Source organism: Rattus norvegicus, chromosome 3 (assembly GCF_036323735.1).
Source record: "Rattus norvegicus strain BN/NHsdMcwi chromosome 3, GRCr8, whole genome shotgun sequence".
In the NCBI taxonomy this organism is placed as follows: domain Eukaryota; kingdom Metazoa; phylum Chordata; class Mammalia; order Rodentia; family Muridae; genus Rattus; species Rattus norvegicus.
In genome coordinates, this window is record NC_086021.1 from 126579634 (window position 1) to 126601383 (window position 21750).

A 21750-nucleotide genomic window follows, 5' to 3' on the forward strand; every position below is an offset into this window, starting at 1 on the left:
TGGCTCAGAATGCTTAGAACTCTAGCTTCAGACCCGATTCCCTCTCTGGCCTCCTTCAGGCACACAAGGCATGCGTTCACATGTGAGTGTCTTAAGTGTGCAATGCACTGTTTTTGTTGTCAGTTTCCTCTGGAAGGAAGGAACTCTGAAGTTGTCAAAAATAACAGAAACAGAACATACCTTCTAATCAAATTTAGTTTATTTCTAATTTGTACCAAAAAATATTCCAGGTACCTCTTCAGATAGATCACTTTCAAAATATATTTATAGACCCTTTGCCAGTGCTGTCATCCCAAAAGCTGCCAGAACTCTGGAAGTCCCGTGGTCCAGCCCTCAGCCCAGGAATATAGGTAGAGTCTCCATGATGGGTGGTAAGAGAGCAGTACCTGGGCTGTGCTGGCTCCTTCTTTCCTCATAGGTAAGGTATGACATTAAAGGACAATAAATACGTGTTGAATATTAGCAAAAAAAGATTACAAGTCCTATGCTTTGTTGCCGTGGCTCTTTGAAGTTCATCTACCTCACTGGCAGCTGGAAGACAGTTCTGCTGCTTCGTTCTCAGCTCTTGGCCTTCTGGGCTGTGTCCACACTAAACCCTATGGCTATACTGTCTTGATTTTTCAAGAATTCACTTAAGAGGAAGAAAGCAGAAACCTTAGCTGCAAGTACATTCCCCAATTTAAATTGTGGTAGATTAGTGATAACATGAAAAACTGAGGGATGATGGTGGTACAGTCACATCTCCAGGGGCCAAGACATCTTGCTTGTGAACTCAGTGAGTCACAGGAGGAAAAGCAACTTGATTTTCTCTTCCGCATTAAGTAGTGGCCCCCAGTAATTGAAATGTGATTATTTTCCTAAAATTACTTCCAGTTCTTCCAGGTCTTTTTGGAAAGCTGAATCCTAGAATACAAAGGAAACAAATCTAGTATAGAATCAGAATTAAGCTTTTCCCAAATCACCAGAAGTTGACAAGGGACCCTTTTTTCTGTTTTACTGAGCCATTACCAGTCTTCCTCCTAACTCTCCCCATGATAGCTTAGAGTCTGTGCAATCTGTCTCCTCCCTTGGGAGAGACTGCATGTTGGAGACTCTGCACAAAAAGGTAAACTTTCATTCCTAAGAAAGGTGACTCTGGAGAAACCAGTATTTAAAGGCTCTTTAAAAACCTTACCAGCGTCCGGGAAGATTTGCCATTTTAGTTTTAGGGTGTGAGTGTGCAGAGCTCAGAACCCACATCAAAGCTAAGTGCAGTAACAGCCATTGTGGCCAGTACTCTTAAGGGAGACAAGACAATGTAGAGGACGCCCTGAAGCTCTCTGGCCAGCTAGCTCAGCATGCACAGTGGCCAATAACAAACTGAAGGTGAGAGCTGACACCCAAAGGTTGTCCTGACCTTATGAGTCATGGCCTCCCCGCACAAAGCAATACCACCCAGGTTGTGGCATATTGATATGCTCCTAGTACTTGGGAGGCTTGTGGTCAGACAGAAGCCAGCCTAAACTACATTTTAAACACTGTCTTTTAAAATTTTTTTTTTACCTCATTAGTGATGTTTGGCAGCTCCTGAGCCAAATTCAGCCACTTTCTAGCTTCAGAGTTTTTTCCTAATTCTCTATAGCACTAAGAAAGAAAGAACAGAAACTTAAGAGATCAGAAAGACCCAGAAGCTGAGCATGATGGGGCCACCGTTACTCTCAGCACTCAGCAAGCCTAAGCAGGTGGGTCTCTTGCATGTTGAGGCAGCCTGGTCTACACATCAAGACCTTGTTTCAAGAGTAAGAAAGGGGGGGAAAAGATATGGTGGCTAATATCTATAACCTCAGCATTTAGGAAGCAGGAGTGAGAGGACTGCTGTGAGATAATGGTTGTCTGAGCTATTGGGACTCTTGTTACTAGCCCACCACTCAATAATAGCTCTCGAAAGCATAGCTTCCTGGCATAGATGGCTCAGTGGCTAAGCATAGACTGTAAGTTCCCAGCATTAAAAGATCCCATAAATACAAAATAATATTTCCTTCTGTGTTAAAGGTGGATTTACCTTAGAAATATATACCCGTCCAGCTTTTGAAAACCCTGGCTGAAGCTCCTCAGCCTGGAAAAAGAAAAACACTTTGTTAAGAGGTTCATAAATTCAATTCAAGCTGAAGTATAGGTGCTAGAAAGCTCTATATCTTCCCCATCACGGGTCCCAGGAACAAGCCATTGTAGCTTCCACCCACCCTTCCCTTCATACCTTGAGGAAGCTCTGCAGGGCATCCTGCACAGTGGCACTAAGGGGGCTTTCAAACAAGGCTGTAGCTGTTTTTTTCTCCAACCAGCTCAAATGAGAAACCTGCCGTCCAAAAGAAAGGGGGGGGGTGTTAATGAACTGGCATGTGCCTGTAACCCTAACACACTAGGTACATGAGAAATCAAATCCCATCTCCAAAAAATCAGTTTCAGGTTACCAGGACTGCTCAGCAACATAAGGCTGCCAACCCTAGACCTGAGCAGTACTCATGGGTGAAGGAGAGGATCAACTTCCTTAGGCTGTCCTCTGACTTCCACAGGCTCCCACTGTATGTGTGCACCCACATACGAACACACACAAATGTATATGAAGTTTCTTGGATTGGGACATGTAGCTTAAGTAACAGAAGGCCTAGCACATGTGACTTCTTAGATTTAGTCACCAGTACTATCACAAAATTTCTTTGGGAATGGTAAATACAAAATGTTCTTCATTAAAAGCAATACCTAGACTTGGTATCATTCACCTGTAACCACAGCCCTTAGGCTGGGCTACATACAGCAGGGTCATCTACCAACAGCACGGGCAGTTCAGAGGAAATAAAAAGGCAGACCAAGAAGAACTTGAAGAACTTGCTGGAGATTGGTGTGACAGGAACATCTTGGGCCTTAGATTATAGCTCACCTGGTAGCACCACCTGCCAAGAAGAAAGTGACCCCTGGGGTCTTCTGGCTGAAGTTCAATGGCTTTGTCCACATGTTCCTGAGGAGAAAATACAAGCTAACATCAAACCCAGAGCTGCTCAGAAAAGAACAGCAAAGCCCTGAGGCTGTGGGAAAGCCAATCTAAGGGAGCAAGGAACCGGACTGGGCCAGCACAAGGGAAGGAGAAGCCTGTCCTCACCTTGAAGCTAAAGCCACTCTGGATACGCTTCGAGATGCCCTCATGCTCAGCCAGCTGACCACAAAGCACTGCATACCTAAGGGGGGAAGCAGCAAGCTGAGGGACAAGGACTAGACTATCAGTGCAGAGAATGTATAGTTAGACTTCCACTCCACTTAAGCACAATAGAAATGTATTTCTCATCTGTAAGTAAATCTTTCTTCTTAGACTCATGGTCTCTGTTAATAATTAGTGGTATTTTCTCCCTGCCTGGACACCAACCACCCAGAGTAAATCTCCTTTATTTTGGAACATTTAGTCAGGTGAGATGGCACATTTCAGTAATTACACCACTCACAAAGGCAGAAGGCTTGTCTCAATTTGAAGCCAGCATGTGCTATGTAGCAAGTACCAGACTAGCAAGGGCTACCATAGCAAAGCCCCTGTGTAAAACAAAACATAGACAAGGTCTTGGCCTGGATCTTTAAATGTCCCTATTTTCATAGAGCATAGTCACAAGTATCATTACAACTTGGCAACATAGCTAGATTACAGCTTAGTGATTTGCCATAGTGTAAGCTCCTGAGTTAGACTTGAGCACCACAAACAATCTGAAAAGTAAGCATCAAACCATAAGAGGTCTAGGTGCGTTCTTGTTACTACCTTCTGGCAGTGTATTTAAAGGTCTCTCTAGTTTAAGAAAGACAGGTATCATTAGGCAGGAAGAATTATATTCTCAGCATGGTCAAATGAGATATTCAAGGATTTCTGTTAACTTGAGATCCAATGGAAAAGAGGAAGAAATCTATTTTAGCCCTTCCCCCACATCCTCCCTGCCAGGGGAACAAATCAGTCTTTGTCTTATTGAGGCTGGGAAATGTAGCTCAGGGGTAAAGTATTTGCCTAGCATATGTAAGGTCTTTGTTTAGTGACAAGTGCCATTTGAAAAGCCAGGAGAATCCAACCTTTTTATGTGCATCTGTGTATGGCTATGTGCATATGAACACATGTCCACTGAGGCCAGAAGAAGGTATCAGATTGCATGAGCTGGAGTTACAGTCAGTCTTAGCCACATGATTTGGGAGCAGGGAACTAAACAGGAAACTTCTGGAAAGCACTATGTGCTTCTAACCACTGAACTGTCTCTCTAGCCCTTAATTTAAAAAAAAAAAAAAAAACTTAATGTGTGTTTGTAGACACATCCCATAACACACAATGTGGAGGTCCGTGACAACTTTGTGGAGTCAGTTCTCTCCTTCCACTGTGACATGTATTCTGGGGATGGAACTGGTCCCCAGGCTTGCCCTGCAAGTGCTTTTATCTACTTGAGCCATTTCACCATGCCCAAAACAAACTTAAGGACACTATGGACAACTGAATTCAGTAGTAGGATGCACTCTCACTGTACAAGACCCTGACTTCATTCCCCAGCACCACACAAACATAGACACCAGAAGACCTTACTACCTGAGCTCTGCCCACAATACTCAGTACTAGAAGCAGTTGATGTCATCCCATGCCCAAGTTTCCTCTTCATATATTTGCTAAATATCTTGGGGGCAGGAGGTTGTATTGGACTCATTTCCAAACTGCTGTTCCCTAGGACTAGGTTTTCATTCTTGAGAGCCCAGGGAAAGCAATGATACCTAGAAAGTTACCTGGCTTCTGAGCAGAACCTTTGCACGGAAAGTTTCAGCCATAGATGGAAAAATACAGCCTCTCAGCTTACATCTGAGGGTAGAGATTTGAAAAGCAGAGGACAGTGGAAGAAGAAAGAACCTTTTTTTAAAAACCAAGACAGATGGCTGGAATCAGGGCCCAGGACATGAGGCTTTGGCACTTGCCTGTTGGCAGAATGTCTTCTAGAGACCACAAAAGGACTCACTGTGAGAGTCTTGGGTTTATTTTTGTGTGGTACTGAGTATGGAACCCAGGGCCTTGTGTGTGCTAGGCAAACATTCTAACACTGCACTATTCCCCCAGGCCAATAAACTAATAAATTAACTCTTGAACTTCTTGGGTATAAGCTCTTATCTTTTTCTCATGCAAACCAAGCAAAGAAGCCAATGTCTGCCACCAGCCAGGGATCACAGATGAGGAAAGAGCTTTTGCAGGATAGGAAATGCAAGTTATCCCAGCTTCCCTTGAAGAGCCGAGAACCAAGTCTGTGGCCAGAGTGACTCTTGGAAAGATATCCAATCCTCTTAGCCCCAGCAGAATGCAGCTTGTATATTTCCCTTGCCTTACCCTCCAGAGCACACCTCCCTGATCCCTGACTGGAGTTTGGTGAGGCCCTCAGAAATTCAGAATAGTGTTCCCCTTCCTGGTTCTTGAAGCAATTGCCTCTAGCCAAGTTAAAGAAAAGGGTCTAACTCTGCCTCTTCCTAAAACTGCAGGATATTATTACCACAGGTGGCTTGCAGCACTCTCATCTCCTTTCTTCAGAGCAGCCTCTGCTTCTTCTTTTCCTGGAAGACAGAGGCATATCCAGAGTTAACACAGGCCCAAGCACCACACAAGCAGCCATCCAGGAAAAATGAATGCCCACTTTGACTGCATACAGCTTCTCCCATCTCTCCACCAGTGAAAGCCTAGCTCTGTGTTTTGGTTTTTGTTTGGAGGTTTGGGCTCTCCATGTAGCTCAGACTGGCCCAGAACTTGAGATTCTGAGATTTCCACATGATTTCAGATACTGAGATTACCACATGAGCTATGCCTGGCTTTAACTTACCATCTTTTTATACCTACTTGATGTTCTTGAAATCAATTTTTGCACTTCAAATATGAAAAAGGAACCAACAGAAACTGTCTCCGACAGACTTTATTCTGTAAAGTCTGTAAACAGGCTTAAGGATGTTTATGTATCACTAAGATTGTATATATTGTTCATATTTTATTCATAAAGGTATTTGTGATTTGATAAAAATTCTTTGTTTTTTTATCAAAACAGGGTTTCTCTGCATAGCCCTGGTTGTCCCGGAACTCAGATCTACTTGCCTCTGCCTCCCAAGTGCTAGGATTAAAGGTGTGTGGCACCATCACCAGGCTAATAAAATTCTTTAAAAAGTCAGTTGTGGAAGCAAAAGCCTATAGTCCAAGCATTCAGAGACTGAGGCAGGAAGGTCATAAATTTGAGGTAACCCTGGACTACATAGTGAAACTCTCTTTAAAAAAAAAAAAAGGATTGGGGATGGCTAGAGAGATGACTCAGCAATTAAGAGCACTGGCTGCTCTTTCAGAGGACCCAAGTTCAATTCCTAGCACCCACATGGCAGCTCACAACAGTCTGTACTCTGGTTCCAGAGAATCCATCACCCTCACACAGACACACATATAGGCAAAACACCAATCAGTGCACATAAAAATAAATCTTTTAAAAAAAAAAAAAGTCTGGAAGAGAAGATCTGTAGGGAACGGGACTAATGACTAAGTAGATAAAATGCTTGCTGTGGAAGTGTGAGGACTATAGTTTGGGTCCCCAGCATCCATGCCCTAGATGGACACTGCAGCCTACCTGTAATCCCAGCACTTGGGAGACAGAGATGTCTAAGTGCCTGGCTGGCCTGGAACTCTGTAAACCGAGCTGATCTTACACTTGCCATGGCCCCCTCCAGTGCTGAGATCACAGCCGTATCCAGCTCAAACTTTTAATAAGAATAAAGTTGGGCTGGAGAGATGGCTCAGCGGTTAAGAGCACCCGACTGCTCTTCCAGAGGTCCTGAGTTCAATTCCCAGCAACCATATGGTGGCTCACAACCATCTGTAAAGAGATCCGATGCCCTCTTCTGGTGTATCTGAAGACAGCTACAGTGTACTTATATATAATAAATGAATAAATCTTTAAAAAAAAGAAAAAAAGAATAAAGTCCAGCAGGCAGAGGGGAGAAATGGTCAGAGGAAACCCTTTGGGTTGTTGGTACCAAGAGATCAAACTTCAGCACAAATGCTGGTCAGAAACGTCACCTGAAAACTAACAAGTAAAACAGTCTTTAAAGTCTAGGGATATTTTGCCTACAGATATGTCTGTGCACCACGTGTGTGTCTCATGCCCACAAATGCCAGAAGAGGGCATCTGATCCCCTAGAACTGGAGTTACGATTGTTGAGCCACTATGTGGGTGCTGGAAACTGATCCCAGGTCCACTGGAAGAGCCAGTGGTCTTCACTGCTGAGTCATCTCTTCAACACCCACAACCTTTTCTTTTCCGAGTGTGGTGGTTCTGCCCTAGGGGGCAGAGGCAGAGGTAAAGGATTGCTGATAAGCTGGAGGCCAGTCCAGCTTACGTAGTCAGTTCCAGGACAGCTAAACCTGTCTCCAAGAATTTTACTTTTAAGGCAGGGTCTCATACAGTTCAGGCTGGCCTCAATGATCCTCCTAAATGCTGGGTACTGGTCTATGCTACCAACACCTAGCTGAAAGCAGAAACCTTTGAAGAGAAAACTAATAACTGGACCTGACATTTTCAGGGCAACTTAGGCTGGCCTCACACCCACATCGGTCATCCTGCCTCAGCCCCCAGAATGGGGATTGTGGTGTGAGCTGCTACACCCAGATCATCTTTTTTTCTTTTTTTTTTTTTTTTAAGTTCTAGATTCTCTCACTTCGTGACTGACAAGGCCAAGTCCTAAGGCTGGCACAGTTCAGTTGCATGCTTTCTTCCAAAATAGAGACTTAGGAAACAGACTTATGAAATAGATCCTGGAGACTTATATAAACCAGCAATAATCTCTCAAACTGCTTCTTGGGTGCTCATGTACGTACTACAGTCGTCTCAGAACCTCTGCCCTGCTGACTCAGGATTCCTAAGCAGCAGGCAAAAACTTCCTCTGGTTAAGATATGGTGTCCCGGGGTTGGGGATTTAGCTCAGTGGTAGAGCGCTTGCCTAGGAAGCGCAAGGCCCTAGGTTCGGTCCCCAGCTCCGGAAAAAAAAAAAGAACCCAAAAAAAAAAAAAAAAGATATGGTGTCCCTTCTTTCTGGTGGGGAAGTCATAGCAAAGACTAATGTGACCACAGGTTAACATTAAACAGGACAAGCACCCATGCTAATCGGTCACTATGATGAGCAGAAAAGCAGACCTTGCTATCTCAAAAACTTTATCTTCAGAGGAAGCCAAGGGCCTTGGAAGCCAGTTTGTCCTTGCTGAGTACACTATTCCTGTCCTGACAGATCTTTGTGGTTCCCCTGGGCCTCAAGCAAATGGGCCAGCTGTATCTGCAGTCAGCTGGTTACATTCCCATCGGGTCCCTGTCAGCATTTACCATTTAGGGCATATGACTTCTTCTCGCTCTCCTCCTCAGTAAGCTCAGTCATGTCACTGTAGGCCCGGGCCAGGCGCCACAGAAAGTCTTGTCGGCTCCCATACTACAGACCAAAAGGGAATAAATGAGTCTCCTCGCCTATGAAGAATGGGGGCCCTGCTCTCCCCCCACAGGTAGGTTTGATTCCAAGACAGTGGTATAATCACTAACATCAGGCACCCCCTCCACGACTGGCACAGTAACTGAAGACATTATCTCTAGTTGACAGCTAGCACAATCACAGGATAAGAACATAAAAAGCCAGGAGGAAAGGTCAACTCCAAGAAGATATGAGATATAGCAAAAGAAGTTTAGGCTGACATGAAACTGTTCATTACAAAGGAGAATTCTGCTAGGCACAGTGGCATGCACTCAAGAGGCAGAGGAAGATGGATCTGTAGGAGTTTGAGGCCAGCCAGGGCTACTTAGTTAAACCTGCCTCAAGGGGTGGAGGATGGTGTCTATTTTAGGGGGATTTACATAATAAATTTGGCTTGTGAGCCTGAGGGAATTGTTGAGTGACCTACACAATGTCACTTGTAATAGAGATTTCAAGTAGGGCATGTAGAATCGACTCTGTCTCAAGGAAAACTGAAGGAACAGGGTGTGGTGGGGTTAGGGAAGTCACAAGTATTCCAGTCCTTTGCACTCTTCCCCCGGTAAAGAGACAGGGCTCCCTGGAATGTACAGGAGGCAGAAACCATGCAAGAAGCGAAGGGACAGGCAGTACACTAGCTTCAGGACCTAGGAGATGCGTGCAGAAGCAGCCATCTCACCCCTCTCCTGCCCCGTGTAGCTTTGTCAGGTAGAAACTCCATGGATCTGTTCCCTGGGAGTGTCAGATTCAAGGAAGGAGGGCAGCCTTACCGCCAGCTTATTGTTGAGCAGCAGCTGGAAACCTTCCTGCTTGTTCTGCTCACTGCCCTGGTGCAGCTCATCCGCCTGCTGCAGGAGCAACTGCACATCCTCAAGACCTGAGGAGTCATCATCCTCCAAGGCAGCAGACGCGGGACTTGAAGCTACCTCCATATCAAGGTCCAGAGAATCCTTCCTCCCCATCTTCACGGTCTCACAGCTTACTTCATCTTCAGCATCCTCACTCTCCTTGTCAGAGTCCCGCTCATAGTCAGATTCTGCATTGGCTGTCGTATAACTGGCAGAGGATTAAGGGACAGGGTTAAAGAAGAGGATTATTTAGCTCGAAACTAGGGTTGTTCTCCAGCCACAGAAGGACTATTTAGCCTTGTCCACTGAGCCAGATCATTTCTTCTACAAGGGCAGAAACTAGTCCTTAAGAGAAGACTTGGGGCTGGAGAGATGGCTCAGCGGTAAGAGCACCCGACTGCTCTTCCAGAGGTCATGAGTTCAATTCCCAGCAACCACATGGTGGCTCACAACCATCTGTAAGAGATCTGATACCCTCTTCTGGTGTATCTGAAGACAGCTACAGTGTATTTATATATAATAAATAAATAAATCTTTAAAAAAAAAAAAAAAAAAAGAGAAGACTTGAACTACAAGCTAGGGAGAATGACCAGAGAAGAAAATTTCTAGCCAGCTGGGTATTGTGTGCTGGTCAGGATCAATATACAAGCCTCTGTTCAGCTACTACTCCAACCGCAGAGGGAAGCAAGGAGAAGAGAACAGTTTAGAGCTAATCATCCTTATTCGCTAAATACGTCTGCCAGAAGCTACCTGCGTGGGTAGTAACACATCTATAATCCCAGCACTTGGGGAAGTAGAGGCAAGAGAATCAAGAATTCAAGGTAATCTTTGGTTACACAGAACACTTGAAGCTATCCCGGGCTATATAAGACCAAACAAAAAGACCATCTCCAAAACAAGACTAGTGAGATAGTTTAGTGGGTCAAAGTGCTTGATTTACAAGTCTGATGACCTAAGAAGTCCAACTCGTGTTTGTCCTCTGACCTCCACGCATTTGGCAAGTAAATGCCCATGTTCATTAGACAATAAAAAACTCAATATAATAAAAAAGAACTATGGCTGGGTCAGGTGATATGTGTTGATACTAGATTATCTGCCTGTCATGCACAGAAGGCCCTGGGTTCAATCCTAAGCACTAAGACAACAGAAAAATTGGGGAGGTGGGATGGAAATGATCTTAAAAATACAGGTAGACCTGATCAGAACTATACTGATGAGCTAGGGATTGGATATCAATATATAGGATATCAGGATATTGATCCTTATCAGCCAAACACATCTACCAGGAGCTACCTGCATGAGCAGTACCCACACATTTCTTCCATTTCTTTCTCAAATTTCTACCTGAGACCAAGTCTACAATCAAACCTCAATGGCAGTAAAGGAAGCCCGGGAAATGTGGAAGAGTGGCAGAGGTTTTCCAGATGCAAACAGCCGAGGAAGAAGATACAAACATCCTCTAGAATAATGTCTCTGGGGCTGCTATAAAGCAGGTGGTTTCTAAGAGCCAACACCACAGAGGAAGCCAAGTATCTTAGTTCTCTGTCCACCAGCAGCTAACAAATGCTAGTTAAATCATATAAGATATGGGCCTGGGACAAAGTAGGATTTCCAGGGGCCAGAAACAGACACCCAAGAGCCCTCCAGAAGCATGAGGAAGAGTTTGCATTTCATTTGAGAGCCAACCTTCCTCCCTGGAGAGAAGAATAAAGGCAGGTTGCCTGTGACCACAACAGAAATCAACCAAACAAGAGAGTCTCTGCCCACATGAGACAGCCTAACATCTGGCCGAATGCTGTAGGCAAAAGCACTGCCATCTAGAAAGCCTCATGGAGAGGCTCCACAGGCACCAGGGAGTAGGCTGTTGGAGCCCCAGTCTAAGCACGTGGCTACTACTGCTTAGAGCAGCTTCTATCTGAAAGGCATCCAAAGCATCAATTACAAGAACCTACATGAGCCAGGCAATGGTGGCTCATGCCTTTAATCCCAGTTTAAGGCCAGCCTGGTCTACAGAGAAAGTTGCAGAACAACCAGAGCTACACAGAGAAACCCTGCCTTGAAACCAGACACAGAAAACCATGCATGATATTTGAGGGTCATCCTAGTATCTTTCCTCCTGGGAGCTTGCAGTAAGAACTTGGGAGATTTAAGGACCAAGGAAAAAGTATCAGACTTCAAACCAATCTGAGTACTGAGGAATGAGCCTTTACAAGTGCAAGCTAGGGAAACTCCAGCTGAGCTTGGACAATATCCTGCCCAAGTGAGAAAATCAAGCCAGGGTGCACTCTGCCTAGCCAGGGCCAACGTAAAGTAGGCAATGCAACTGCTGTGAAGAGCTTGAAATCTCTGTGACTTTCTTTGCTACAAGAGGAGAGCTAGGCTGAGGAAGTTCAAACATGAGATTGTGCCTCCAGCACTCCCAGGATACACTGCTCTGGCTCTGTTGCCCTTTCCCTGGGGCTTAAAGGCCAGGACTCTAATAGCCAAGGAGCTAATGGGGTGAAAGCGAGCAGAGCACCATGAAGCAGGAAGTTGAACAAGGGAGAGCTTTGCACCTCAGCTCTACCTCAAGTTCTATCACACAAGCTCAAGCCCCACATCATGGCTTTTAAGGGCCTGAAAAGAGATTTGCTATGCCAGGGTTACTCCTACTACTTACGACATTCCCTTACCTTCTACCTCCAACCCTTGTGAAAATCTACCAGACGGGATTTCAGTGGTTACCATGTCCCAAGGCTTCTGAGGTAAGTGCTCAACAGAAACAGTTCCCACAGTGGACAGGAGACTAAGCTACTTGTTTTTAATTCCTGACAGAGAGCTGAGCCCAGGACACTGAGACAGGAGCAGGCCTAGGTCCTAAGCCTGGGACTCTCAATAGTAAAATAAGCCATTAAGACCTGAAGGAAAGAAGACAAGGAGTGAAGATAGAGGAGAACTTGTGGCTGGGGTGCCAGGGAAGCTGGTATTTAAAGGCATGTTGGGTTCTTCAGAGAAAATATCAAGCCACGTTGGGTACAGTGCCTATGAACTTACAGGGAATAAGTTCATAAGCCTGTACAATGATTCTGCTTTTGCCACCGACAGTCAACATCTGGAAGCACAAACTTGTTATTGGAAGAAAGAAAGAATACAGACAGGGTAAGAGACAGTTTAGCAAGTAAAGTACTAAGCATGGTGACCTGAGTTTGAGCCAAGGACCAGCATGATGAAAGGAAAGAATCCATTGCTCAAAGTTTCCCTCCACACTTGTGTGTGCACACACAAAAGAAATTAAATAAATGTAGAAAGATTTGTAAATAAAAATAAATTTTAAAAAGAGAGACTGCGGTTGGTGGTGGTTGGTGATGGTGGTGGCAAATGCGTTTAATCCTTGTGCTTAGGAGGCAGAAGCAGGTAGATCCCTGAGTTTGAGGACAGCCAGGACTACACAGAAGAAATCGGTCTCAGAAAAGAGAAGAAACAGAAAGTGTAGCCCTCAATAGAATAGCCTACCAAATCATCCCTTAGAGGAACTCCTACTTCCATAAAGTGCGCATGCTTAAAGCCACTTCGGAGTTTGTGACCTCCTCCCAGAATTTCCCTTTCACCTATATGGCACCTTCCATGCCAAAAAAAAAAAAAAAAATTACTTGCTATGGCCACTGCCCCAGCCAGCAGCGGGCTGAGCCAGAGCTTGCCCACCAGCAGCTTTTATGTGTCACAGGGTCAGTCAGGGGCTGAGCCTAGCGTGGCTATAACTAAGAAAGCCATCCACACCTTTGCTGCCCTACCTGCCCCACTGAACACCACATGCAGCATAGCTCAGCCTGACCCACTGACTCCAGGAGTTAACTCGTTTATGTCACTTCTTGAGACACAGGGCCTTACTAAGTATTCTAAAGTAGCCTCAAACTTACTACTGTAATTCTAGGCTGGCCTTGAACTTCTGATCCTCCAGCCTCAGACTCCTGAGTGCTGAATTACCAGCATGTACCACTGTCATGGTTTGAATATGCTTGGCTAAGGGAATGGCACTATTTAGAGATGTGGCCTTGTTAGAGTAGGTATGTCACTGTAGCTGTGGGCCTTAAGACCCTATCCTAACTGCCTGGAAGCCAGTCTTCTCCTAGCAGCCTTCAGATGAAGAGGTAGAGCTCTCAGCTCCTCCTGCACCATGCCTGCCTGGACACTGCATGCTCCCATCTTGATGATGATAGACTAAACCTCTGAACCTGTGAGCCAGCCCCAATAATGTTGTCCTTTATAAGACTGGCATTTGGTCTTGGTGTCTGTTCACAGCATTAAAACCCTAACTAAGACAATCACCATACTTGGCTGAACCTACAAGTCTGTATAATTTCTTTAAATCATCAGTTAAGAGGGATGTTGGTGGTATTCTTGTTACTGCCCAGTAGTTTTTCTGTATTAAGCTTTTCTTTAAAAAAATAATAATAATAATAACAAAGTAAACAAAAGATCATGAACAGTCTGAGTTTTACATTTTGAACTTGAGAAAAGTTCTCCTTCTGTTCTTGCCTATTAAAAAAGTCAACCAGGGGCTGGAGAGATGGCTCAGTAATAAAGCACACTTGTTGCCCTTGCAGAGAAACTAGGTTTGGTTCCCAGCATCCACAAGATGTCTCACAACCATCCATTAGCTCCAATTCCAAGAGATCTGATGCCCTCTTACCTCTGCAGGCATCAGGCACACAATGCTGTACATAACACATGCAAAAAAAAATTCATACACCTAAAATAAATCTTAAAAACAATTACACTCGGGGTTGGGGATTTAGCTCAGTGGTAGAGCGCTTGCCTAGCAAGTGCAAGGCCCTGGGTTCGGTCCTCAGCTCCAAAAAAAAAAAAAAAAAAAATTACACTCAAACAGTTGGAGAGATAGGCAGTTTAACTCAGCAGTTAAAAACTCTTTTTTTTTTCTTGGAGCCGAGGACCCAGGATCTTTCAATTGCTAGGCAAGCGCTCTACCACTGAGCTAAATCCCCAACCCATGTAAAAACTCTTAATTGTACTTGCAAAACATCTTGGTTCAGTTCTCAGCACTCACATAGTAGCTCACAATTTCCTGTAAGTCCAGTTCTGAGAGATCCAATGCCTTCCTTCTAATCTACACAGGCTCCTGTATGTGGTACATAAATTTACACAGCCACAGACACATAAACACATAAACACCAATCCTTCAAAACAGGCTCATGGGCTGAAGGATGGCTCAGCCGGTAACAGTGCTTGCTGCACAGTCATAAGGACCTCAGTTCAAATCCCCAGAAGCCAGATGATTTGTGTACCTGTAACCCATGCTATGGGAGGCAAAGACAGGAAGCTCACTGGGACTTGCTAGCCACCAGTCTAGCCCCAAGTCCAGTGAGAGACCCTGTCTGGAGGAAATAAAGCAAAGGGTGATATAACAGAATCAGATATAAGGGCTTAGTCCTCCTCTAACCTCCAGGTACACACGTATACATAGATCATACACATGACTGACTCAATCATCAGTCTCCTTCCAAGTGACCGAGTTCATCAGGTTTTGTAAGCATAACCTTAGTCCCAGTGCTATCTGTTTTTTCTTTGCAACCCAAATGTGTCACTATTGTCCCCTCCTCTAGCATGGTCTAAGGAAGCACCCCTGACATAGCATTGTTAGGTAAACTGAACAGACTAATTCTATCTCAGCACTCAGGAGGCAGAGACAGGTGAGTTTGCGGCCAGTCTAGTCTATAGAGTGAGTTCCAGGATGGCCAGGACTACATAATAAGACCCTGTCTGGAAATAAAACAAAACAAAACAAAAACCCAAAAATCTAGTTCTATTACCCCTCAAATACACAATTAGAAATCAGACCTCCAGACAATAATAAAAGCAAACAAGGGCTGGAGGTCTACAACAAGATTACGCTTGTTTGGGCTGGGGTACTCATTAAAGGGTACACAGCATATGTGAAGCCCTGAGTTCAAGAGGCAACGAAACAGAATCAAATCTGCCAGTAAGCCAAGCAGTGTTGGCACACGCCTTTAATTGGGAGGCAGAGACAGGTGGCTCTCTGCGACCATCCTAGTGTACAGATGGAATTCCAGGACAGCCAGGGCTACACAGAGAAACAGTCTCGGGGTGAAAGAAAAACATCTCCCATTAAAGACCAGTGGCAAGGACATGAAAGAAAAGGGACAGTAAATTTATTCTTAATTTTCGTAGGGAAAAACAAACGAAGGGCTGGGGAGGTAACCCATGGCAGAGCACTTGCTTAGCACATGGGAAGGGCTGGGTTGGTTCCCAGCATGAAGAGAAAATAGGAAGAAGCAGGAAGAAATAACAACCCCCAACAAGACCAAACTACTCCTGCATTTCTCAAGCCGTGTACTGGGGCACCTGAGTCAATGGCGAGAACTACAAAGGCTACAAGTCCCATTGTATGCCTACAGACGCCCTATGTGCCCTGAAGACCACGCCACTCCTCAGACCACAGACATGCCGGCCAAGGGAACAAGAGGATTCACAGAAGGTGGGCTAAGTCTGAGTATAACACTGCTCTGAGTGTCAAAGCTCACCTTCTCCATCTGAGAAACAGAAGAGCAGAACCTGGGTCACAGAATTACCATAAGGATGAAGTTAAAAAATTCCACTAAGGTGCTTAACACACTATTTGAGGAAATAAAAAAATAAATGGCAGCTAGTGTCACAAGGTGTGCCCGTAAGAGACAAATCTGCCCAAGAGCTTAACTTGTAGCTGCCATAGGCATGCTCTAGTTACCTCAGCCACTCTGTCCTGACAATGTCACTATTCTCTGACTTGTCTATTCCTTAAGGAGAAACAAAGGTCAACAGAGGTCACCCAGTGGAAAAATCAGCCTCTAAGCACCACACACATAGATGCCCCCACCAATGACATCAGACCGTCCTTGAGACCAAAGTTTCTGAATGGCGCTGTAGTTAAAATGTGAAAGCCCTGGCCAACCTTGAAGGAGACCGTCCTGTGTGCCGCTATCTTACTTCACAGTAAATTCTCGAGAGCTGAGCACTCGAGAGCCACCTCCCCAGGGCAATGTCCAGATGCTGCAAGGGTGAGTGGGCCAGACACCCTGAGAGGAAAGTGATGCCGGGGAAAGAGAGCACAGGACAGGCCTACAGATGGGACACACCCTGCTCAGTCACTCAGGGAAAGAAATGAAGTTCTAAAGCAACGCCTGTGATGACACAGAAAATGCCTTAGAACAGCCATGAAAAGAAGAGGCCCCAGGCTGAGGAGGTGGCTTAACGTGGAGAGCACTTGGTGCTCTTGCAGAGGACCCAAGCTCAGCCCCAGAACACACATGACTGCTTACGACAATCTGCATCTGTGGTTCTTGGGGGATCTGGTGCCCTCTTGCAGGCACCAGGTATAAAAGCAGTGCACTTACACATTGGCAAAATATATATATATAAAACAAAATGTGTTTTTAAAAACAATGCAGGGGCTGGAGAGATGGCTCGGTGGTTAAGAGCACTGGTTGCTCTTCCACAGGTTCTGAGTTCAATTCCCAGCAACCACATGGTGGCTCACAACCATCTGTAATGGGATCCGATGCCCTCTTCTGGTATGTCTGAAGACAGGGACAGTGTAATCATATACATACAATAAATAAAAATAAAAAAAAATAAAAATAAAAACAATGCAAAAAAGTCCACTCATAAAAATAGCAGATGTGCCTCATAACCACCACTGACATCCCCATGTCTGCATGACATGAACTGGGAAGTTGCTTCTTCAGCCATACCCCGACTTTTCTTCACAATTATTTATGCACCTGGTTTTGGGTTCTGATAAATACTTTAACAAATACAGTGTAGCTGCAAGCACAGCTGCCCCGGGGAGAGACAACTCACCCTCCTTCACTCTCCGCATCTGTGAGTGTAGCCCCTGAGGAGGCGGTGAAATACACGGAGCTGGAGCCAGTGGAGTCACTCCTCTCCCTGGCAAAAGGGAACCTGCGCCGCCGAGCCACTCTCTGGTTCTCCTCCATATGAGATCTGGGAAGCAGATGTACATCAGGGCCACTCAGCCTGTCCTCCCTTCCTCCCCCTCATTAAGGGATCAAGAGGAGAAAACTCTGAGTATCTGCTCTCAGGAGAGTAAGGGCAGCACCTCAGGCCATGAGGCTCGCTGCTTCAGGAGGCAGCAACATAATCAGGAAAAGGAAGGAACCAGATGTGCAGCCTCCTCTGCCTGGGTTAGCAGCTATAGACTGGGCTTTTTAGAACCACCGAGAGCAGAACACACTCCAATTGAAAAGCCACAGGAGGCAGGAAAAGCTGAGCAAGAGACCCAGGCACTCACCGAACCTCCCCGACAATCTCCCCAGCCAGGCCTTGCAGGCTTCTCTGAAGCTCCTCTACCTCCCGTCGCAGTGCCATAAGACTGGTCAGCACAAAGTCCAGGCGGTCCAGCACCTTCTCCTGTCCTTCTTGTGGGAGGCTGGACAGCATGGCAGCATCTCCAGCTTCACCTGGGATAGCCCGCAACTGTGTCACTGAAGCAAGGGGAACAGGAGACAGAGATACCCATGAGATATAGTGAGAAAAAAAAAAGTTCAAATCTAGAATTCTTAAGCATTTGCTTCTCTTCTCTTGCTGTTTATTATTATTATTATTATTATTATTCATTTATTTTTATTTTATGTATACTGGTGTTTTGTCCACGTGTGGGAATTGAACCCAGGTCCTCTAGTAGAGCATTTAGTGCTCTTAACCTCTAAGCCATCTCTCCAGCCCTCTTGTTGTTGTTGTTTTGTCTGTTTGTTTTGCTGACACAGGGTCTATGTGGCACCAGCTGTCTTGGACTACGAAGGGTTAAAAGCGTGAGTCATTATGCTGGGCCACTTGCATCTCCAGAAGTTCGATTTACAGAAAAGAATTTGAGCCTCAGGGTTGGGGATTTAGCTCAGTGGTAGAGCGCTTGTCTAGCAAGCGCAAGGCCCTGGGTTAGGTCCCCAGCTCCAAAAAAAAAAAAAAAAAAAAAAAAAGAACTTGAGCCTCACCTCACAGCTAAGTCATAGACAAGTTCCAAGTCACTATCCAGAATAAAAGAAAGCAAACATAAAAATCTGGACCAACAAAATGACTCAGTGGGTAAAAGTACTTGCTTTTAAGGCTGACAACCTAAGTTCAATGCCCAAAACCTACATGGTGGAGGAAGGGAACCAGCTCCAGCCCGCAGAAGTGCTGTGACACGTTTACACACTGCGGTGTCTGCACATGTATACACAGAGAGAGACACAGACACACACACACAAAACCATTAAGGTGTCGCAAGCTCTAAAGAAATGCTATCTGCTTAAAGAACCTTAGAGCACAGCAAACAGTGTAAATGTCTACAAGGGTGTGGTACTTAGAAAGAAGGGAAGCTGCTATGCTACAGTCAAAGAAAACCTTTGGCCAGGAGTGGTGGCCTCAGAGGTGGAGGTAGAAGTTCAAGACTAAGCGCTTACCTAGGAAGCGCAAGGCCCTGGGTTCAGTCCCCAGCTCCGAAAAAAAAGAACCAAAAAAAAAAAAAAAAAAAAAAAAGAAGTTCAAGACTATCTTCAGCTACATAGTGTTTGAGTTGTAAAGCCCTATCTGAAAAAAATACAAAAAAAAAAAATCTTTAGCCTTATAGTGCCAATACCAACTACCGAGTAAATCAAAACCTGGGTTTGTTCAAATCAATAATTAATATCATCAGAGCAGAGTAAAAAGAAAATGAGCAGTCACCAAGAAAAAAAGTCCATGGGGGGAAACTGGCCAAACTCCATAGGAAAAACAGTTACCAAGATGAATCTGTTCATCCTGAACTAAGCATGAATTAGGAACTTGGTAGACATTTAAAGCAATTAGACTAGAATACACAATATGGAAGAACTCAAGAAGGCTGCCCCATGATACAGACAGGCATACATCCCTTGTAAAGGAAGTCTAGGCCAGCAGTGTGCAAGGTCCAGCAAGGAAGATACCTAGAATGTGTAGGCTTTCTCCCAACCCCAGGGGAGGCCAGACTACTAATGAGAATTACAAATGAGCAAAGTACAGGATGGGAGAACATTACCACTATGTTATCAGACACTGCCAGCTGCAAACTAGGGTGATAAGTCTGCAGACACTTGCAGAACTAATATTTCCAGTTAGCACTGAGTCAGAAGATATATGAGGGCAGTGGCCAGAGAAAACATTTTCAACCAGCGTGGAGTGAGGGGAGCTACACGAGCCTCTGTTACCCAAATAAGGGGAGTGATTAGAAGCCCTAGCTGCTTTGCTGAAATGACTTAACCTGAAGACTTTTTACAAAACGGAACCCATTGCATCTGCACTGCTGGCTCTCGACCACTTGGCTTCAGTTACATGAGTGTGCTTTCAGCCCATGTTGTGGAAAGTACACCGGACCAGATGACTAGGTCCAGCTTCGCCGATTACTCTGTAACACCTTGAGAAAGTTACACGATCCTTGTGGATTTTTCTTCATAAAAAGGATTTTTAAAACTTGGATTTCTCTCCAAATACCCTTCACATTTGGATACATATATTCACACCTCTGAAGCTTTTAATTCTTATGGGATTGTTTCTCTTTCCTTCTTTCAGACTCTTCCCCTGTTTAACACACCTCTCACCCAACACTTCTCAAATGCGTTCGGTACACAGTCATGAACATGACCAGAACTAAAAGTGAAAGCTACGGTCTTCTTGCATCAAGCTTTCCTGGAATCGGAGGAAAGGGCATGGCTTTCCTTTTCCATAAGTTTTCCTAAAAGAATGAAACTCAGCCTTGCCACTGCCCCGCCAACCTGCTCTGCGAAAGATAGCCGGAACCTCAGTGCCCTCAGTAGGTAATGACCTGTACTCTTACCCTGGCGTCCACGCTCTGAAGTCTGCGCATAGTCCAGGGAGTTGGGCAGACTCTGGCTCCGGCCATGGCGTTGGGTCCGTTTCCATCGTTGACTGTAGAGGACACACAGGAATCCCAGGCCGGCGGCAGTACCAAGTAACAGTCCCAACCCGGCGCGGGAGCCGCCCAGGGCCCCCAGTCTAGACATAGTGTACCTGCAGCCCGCGTGAGAAACAGGAGCGAACCGAGAGAGTCATGAGCCAGGTCCTCCATCCCCGAGGCAGAACCCGTTAGCCACGGCCTCACCAGGTCCAGCCCTCAGGTGCCGCAACCCCCGGCACAGACAGACGCCCTGCCAAGGGGCAGCAGCGCCGGTCCAACGCGCCCCATCCCAGTGCAGTCGGGCTTCTGCGCCACGGGCCTCCCAGAACATGGCAGCCACACAACCGGCTGCACACTCTCAGCCTTCCGGCGCCCCCGAAACCCACGACGGTCCGCAAGAGACCAACTCAGACCCTTACCCAGCCGCCAGCCACCATGGCAGCAGCAGCCACCACGGATTCACGCTGTCAATGATCTTGACGTCCTTAATCCGCGTCACCAGCTCGGCGCACGGTGAGAGGCGCGTGGAGATGACGCACAAGGCTCTGCCTCCCACCTGGGTTCTGTGGGCGGGGCTACATCTGCAGTAGGACGCTGTACGATTACCAGAGCTGGCAAAGCCGATCTGTCTGCTGAGTGGACTTTACCCTGCCGTGGGTCCCTGGGTGCTGTGCACAGAATGTGCTCTGCAAATCTCACGCTGCCCCCACCTCTTCTTAATCCGGCTGATTTAGTCGTTTACGGATTTTCTAGTCAAACCATTTGCTCAAAACAACAGCGCCACTGCCAGATGAAATTAAGAGTAAATTGTCGGGACTGGGGATTTAGCTCAGTGGTAGAGCGCTTGCCTAGGAAGCGCAAGGCCCTGGGTTCGGTCCCCAGCTCCGAAAAAAAAAAAAAAAAAAAAGAACAAAAGAAAAAAAAAAAGAGTAAATTGTCGGTTATCGATAAGAAGATGTCCCTACATCCCTGGGACTCGATTCTACTAGCTTTCAAAAACCTGCTTCAAGCCAGGGCGGCTGGACTAGGAGGATCATTGCGAGTTCGAAGCTAGTCGGGAAAAAAATTATATATATTATATATTCATTCTACAGAGCAAATAAGGGGAGTGATTATATATATTATATATTCATTCTACAGAGCAAGCTCCAGGACAACAACCAGGACTACACAAAGAAACAGGGTCTGATACATAGCTTTTCTGCTATCATCTTTGTTTTGTTTGTTGTTGCTTTATTAAGTCAGGGGATCGACATACAGCCCAGACTGGCTTCCAAGGTCTCACAAATGCTATGCGAATGCTGTACCCTTAAACCACAATACAAATCTTTTTTTTCCCCCTTGGGAGGTGGGGGGAGCAGTACTTTTAAATTTTGAGACCAGATCTCAAGTTAGCTTCGAACTGACTCTGTAGCACAGGCAGACCTTGAATTTGTGATCCTTTTGAATCCCCAGTCTACCAAAAGC

At 45.5% G+C, this 21750-nt stretch overlaps 1 protein-coding gene across 2 annotated transcripts; it reads right to left on the bottom strand.

Moving 5' to 3' along the window:
• Window positions 1-177: 177 nt before the first annotated feature.
• Rmdn3 (regulator of microtubule dynamics 3) lies at window positions 178-21383 on the bottom strand. 2 transcript variants are annotated; one of them, NM_001014046.2, is made up of 13 exons: window positions 20703-20785; window positions 20203-20396; window positions 17665-17857; window positions 17214-17357; window positions 9282-9567; window positions 8376-8478; window positions 5523-5583; window positions 3137-3212; window positions 2918-2995; window positions 2237-2335; window positions 2042-2095; window positions 1543-1623; window positions 178-903 (listed from the first exon to the last, which is right to left on the bottom strand). In NM_001014046.2, exons 2-13 carry the CDS (start codon window positions 20387-20389, stop codon window positions 850-852), a joined length of 1416 nt encoding a protein of 471 aa, NP_001014068.1. In that variant the 5' UTR covers window positions 20390-20396; window positions 20703-20785; the 3' UTR covers window positions 178-849. The 2 variants fall into 2 exon arrangements, 1 of the variants encoding a protein (NP_001014068.1); XR_010064616.1 differs by lacking the exons at window positions 178-903; window positions 1543-1623; window positions 3137-3212 and having other exon boundaries at window positions 20703-21383.
• Window positions 21384-21750: the final 367 nt, after the last annotated feature.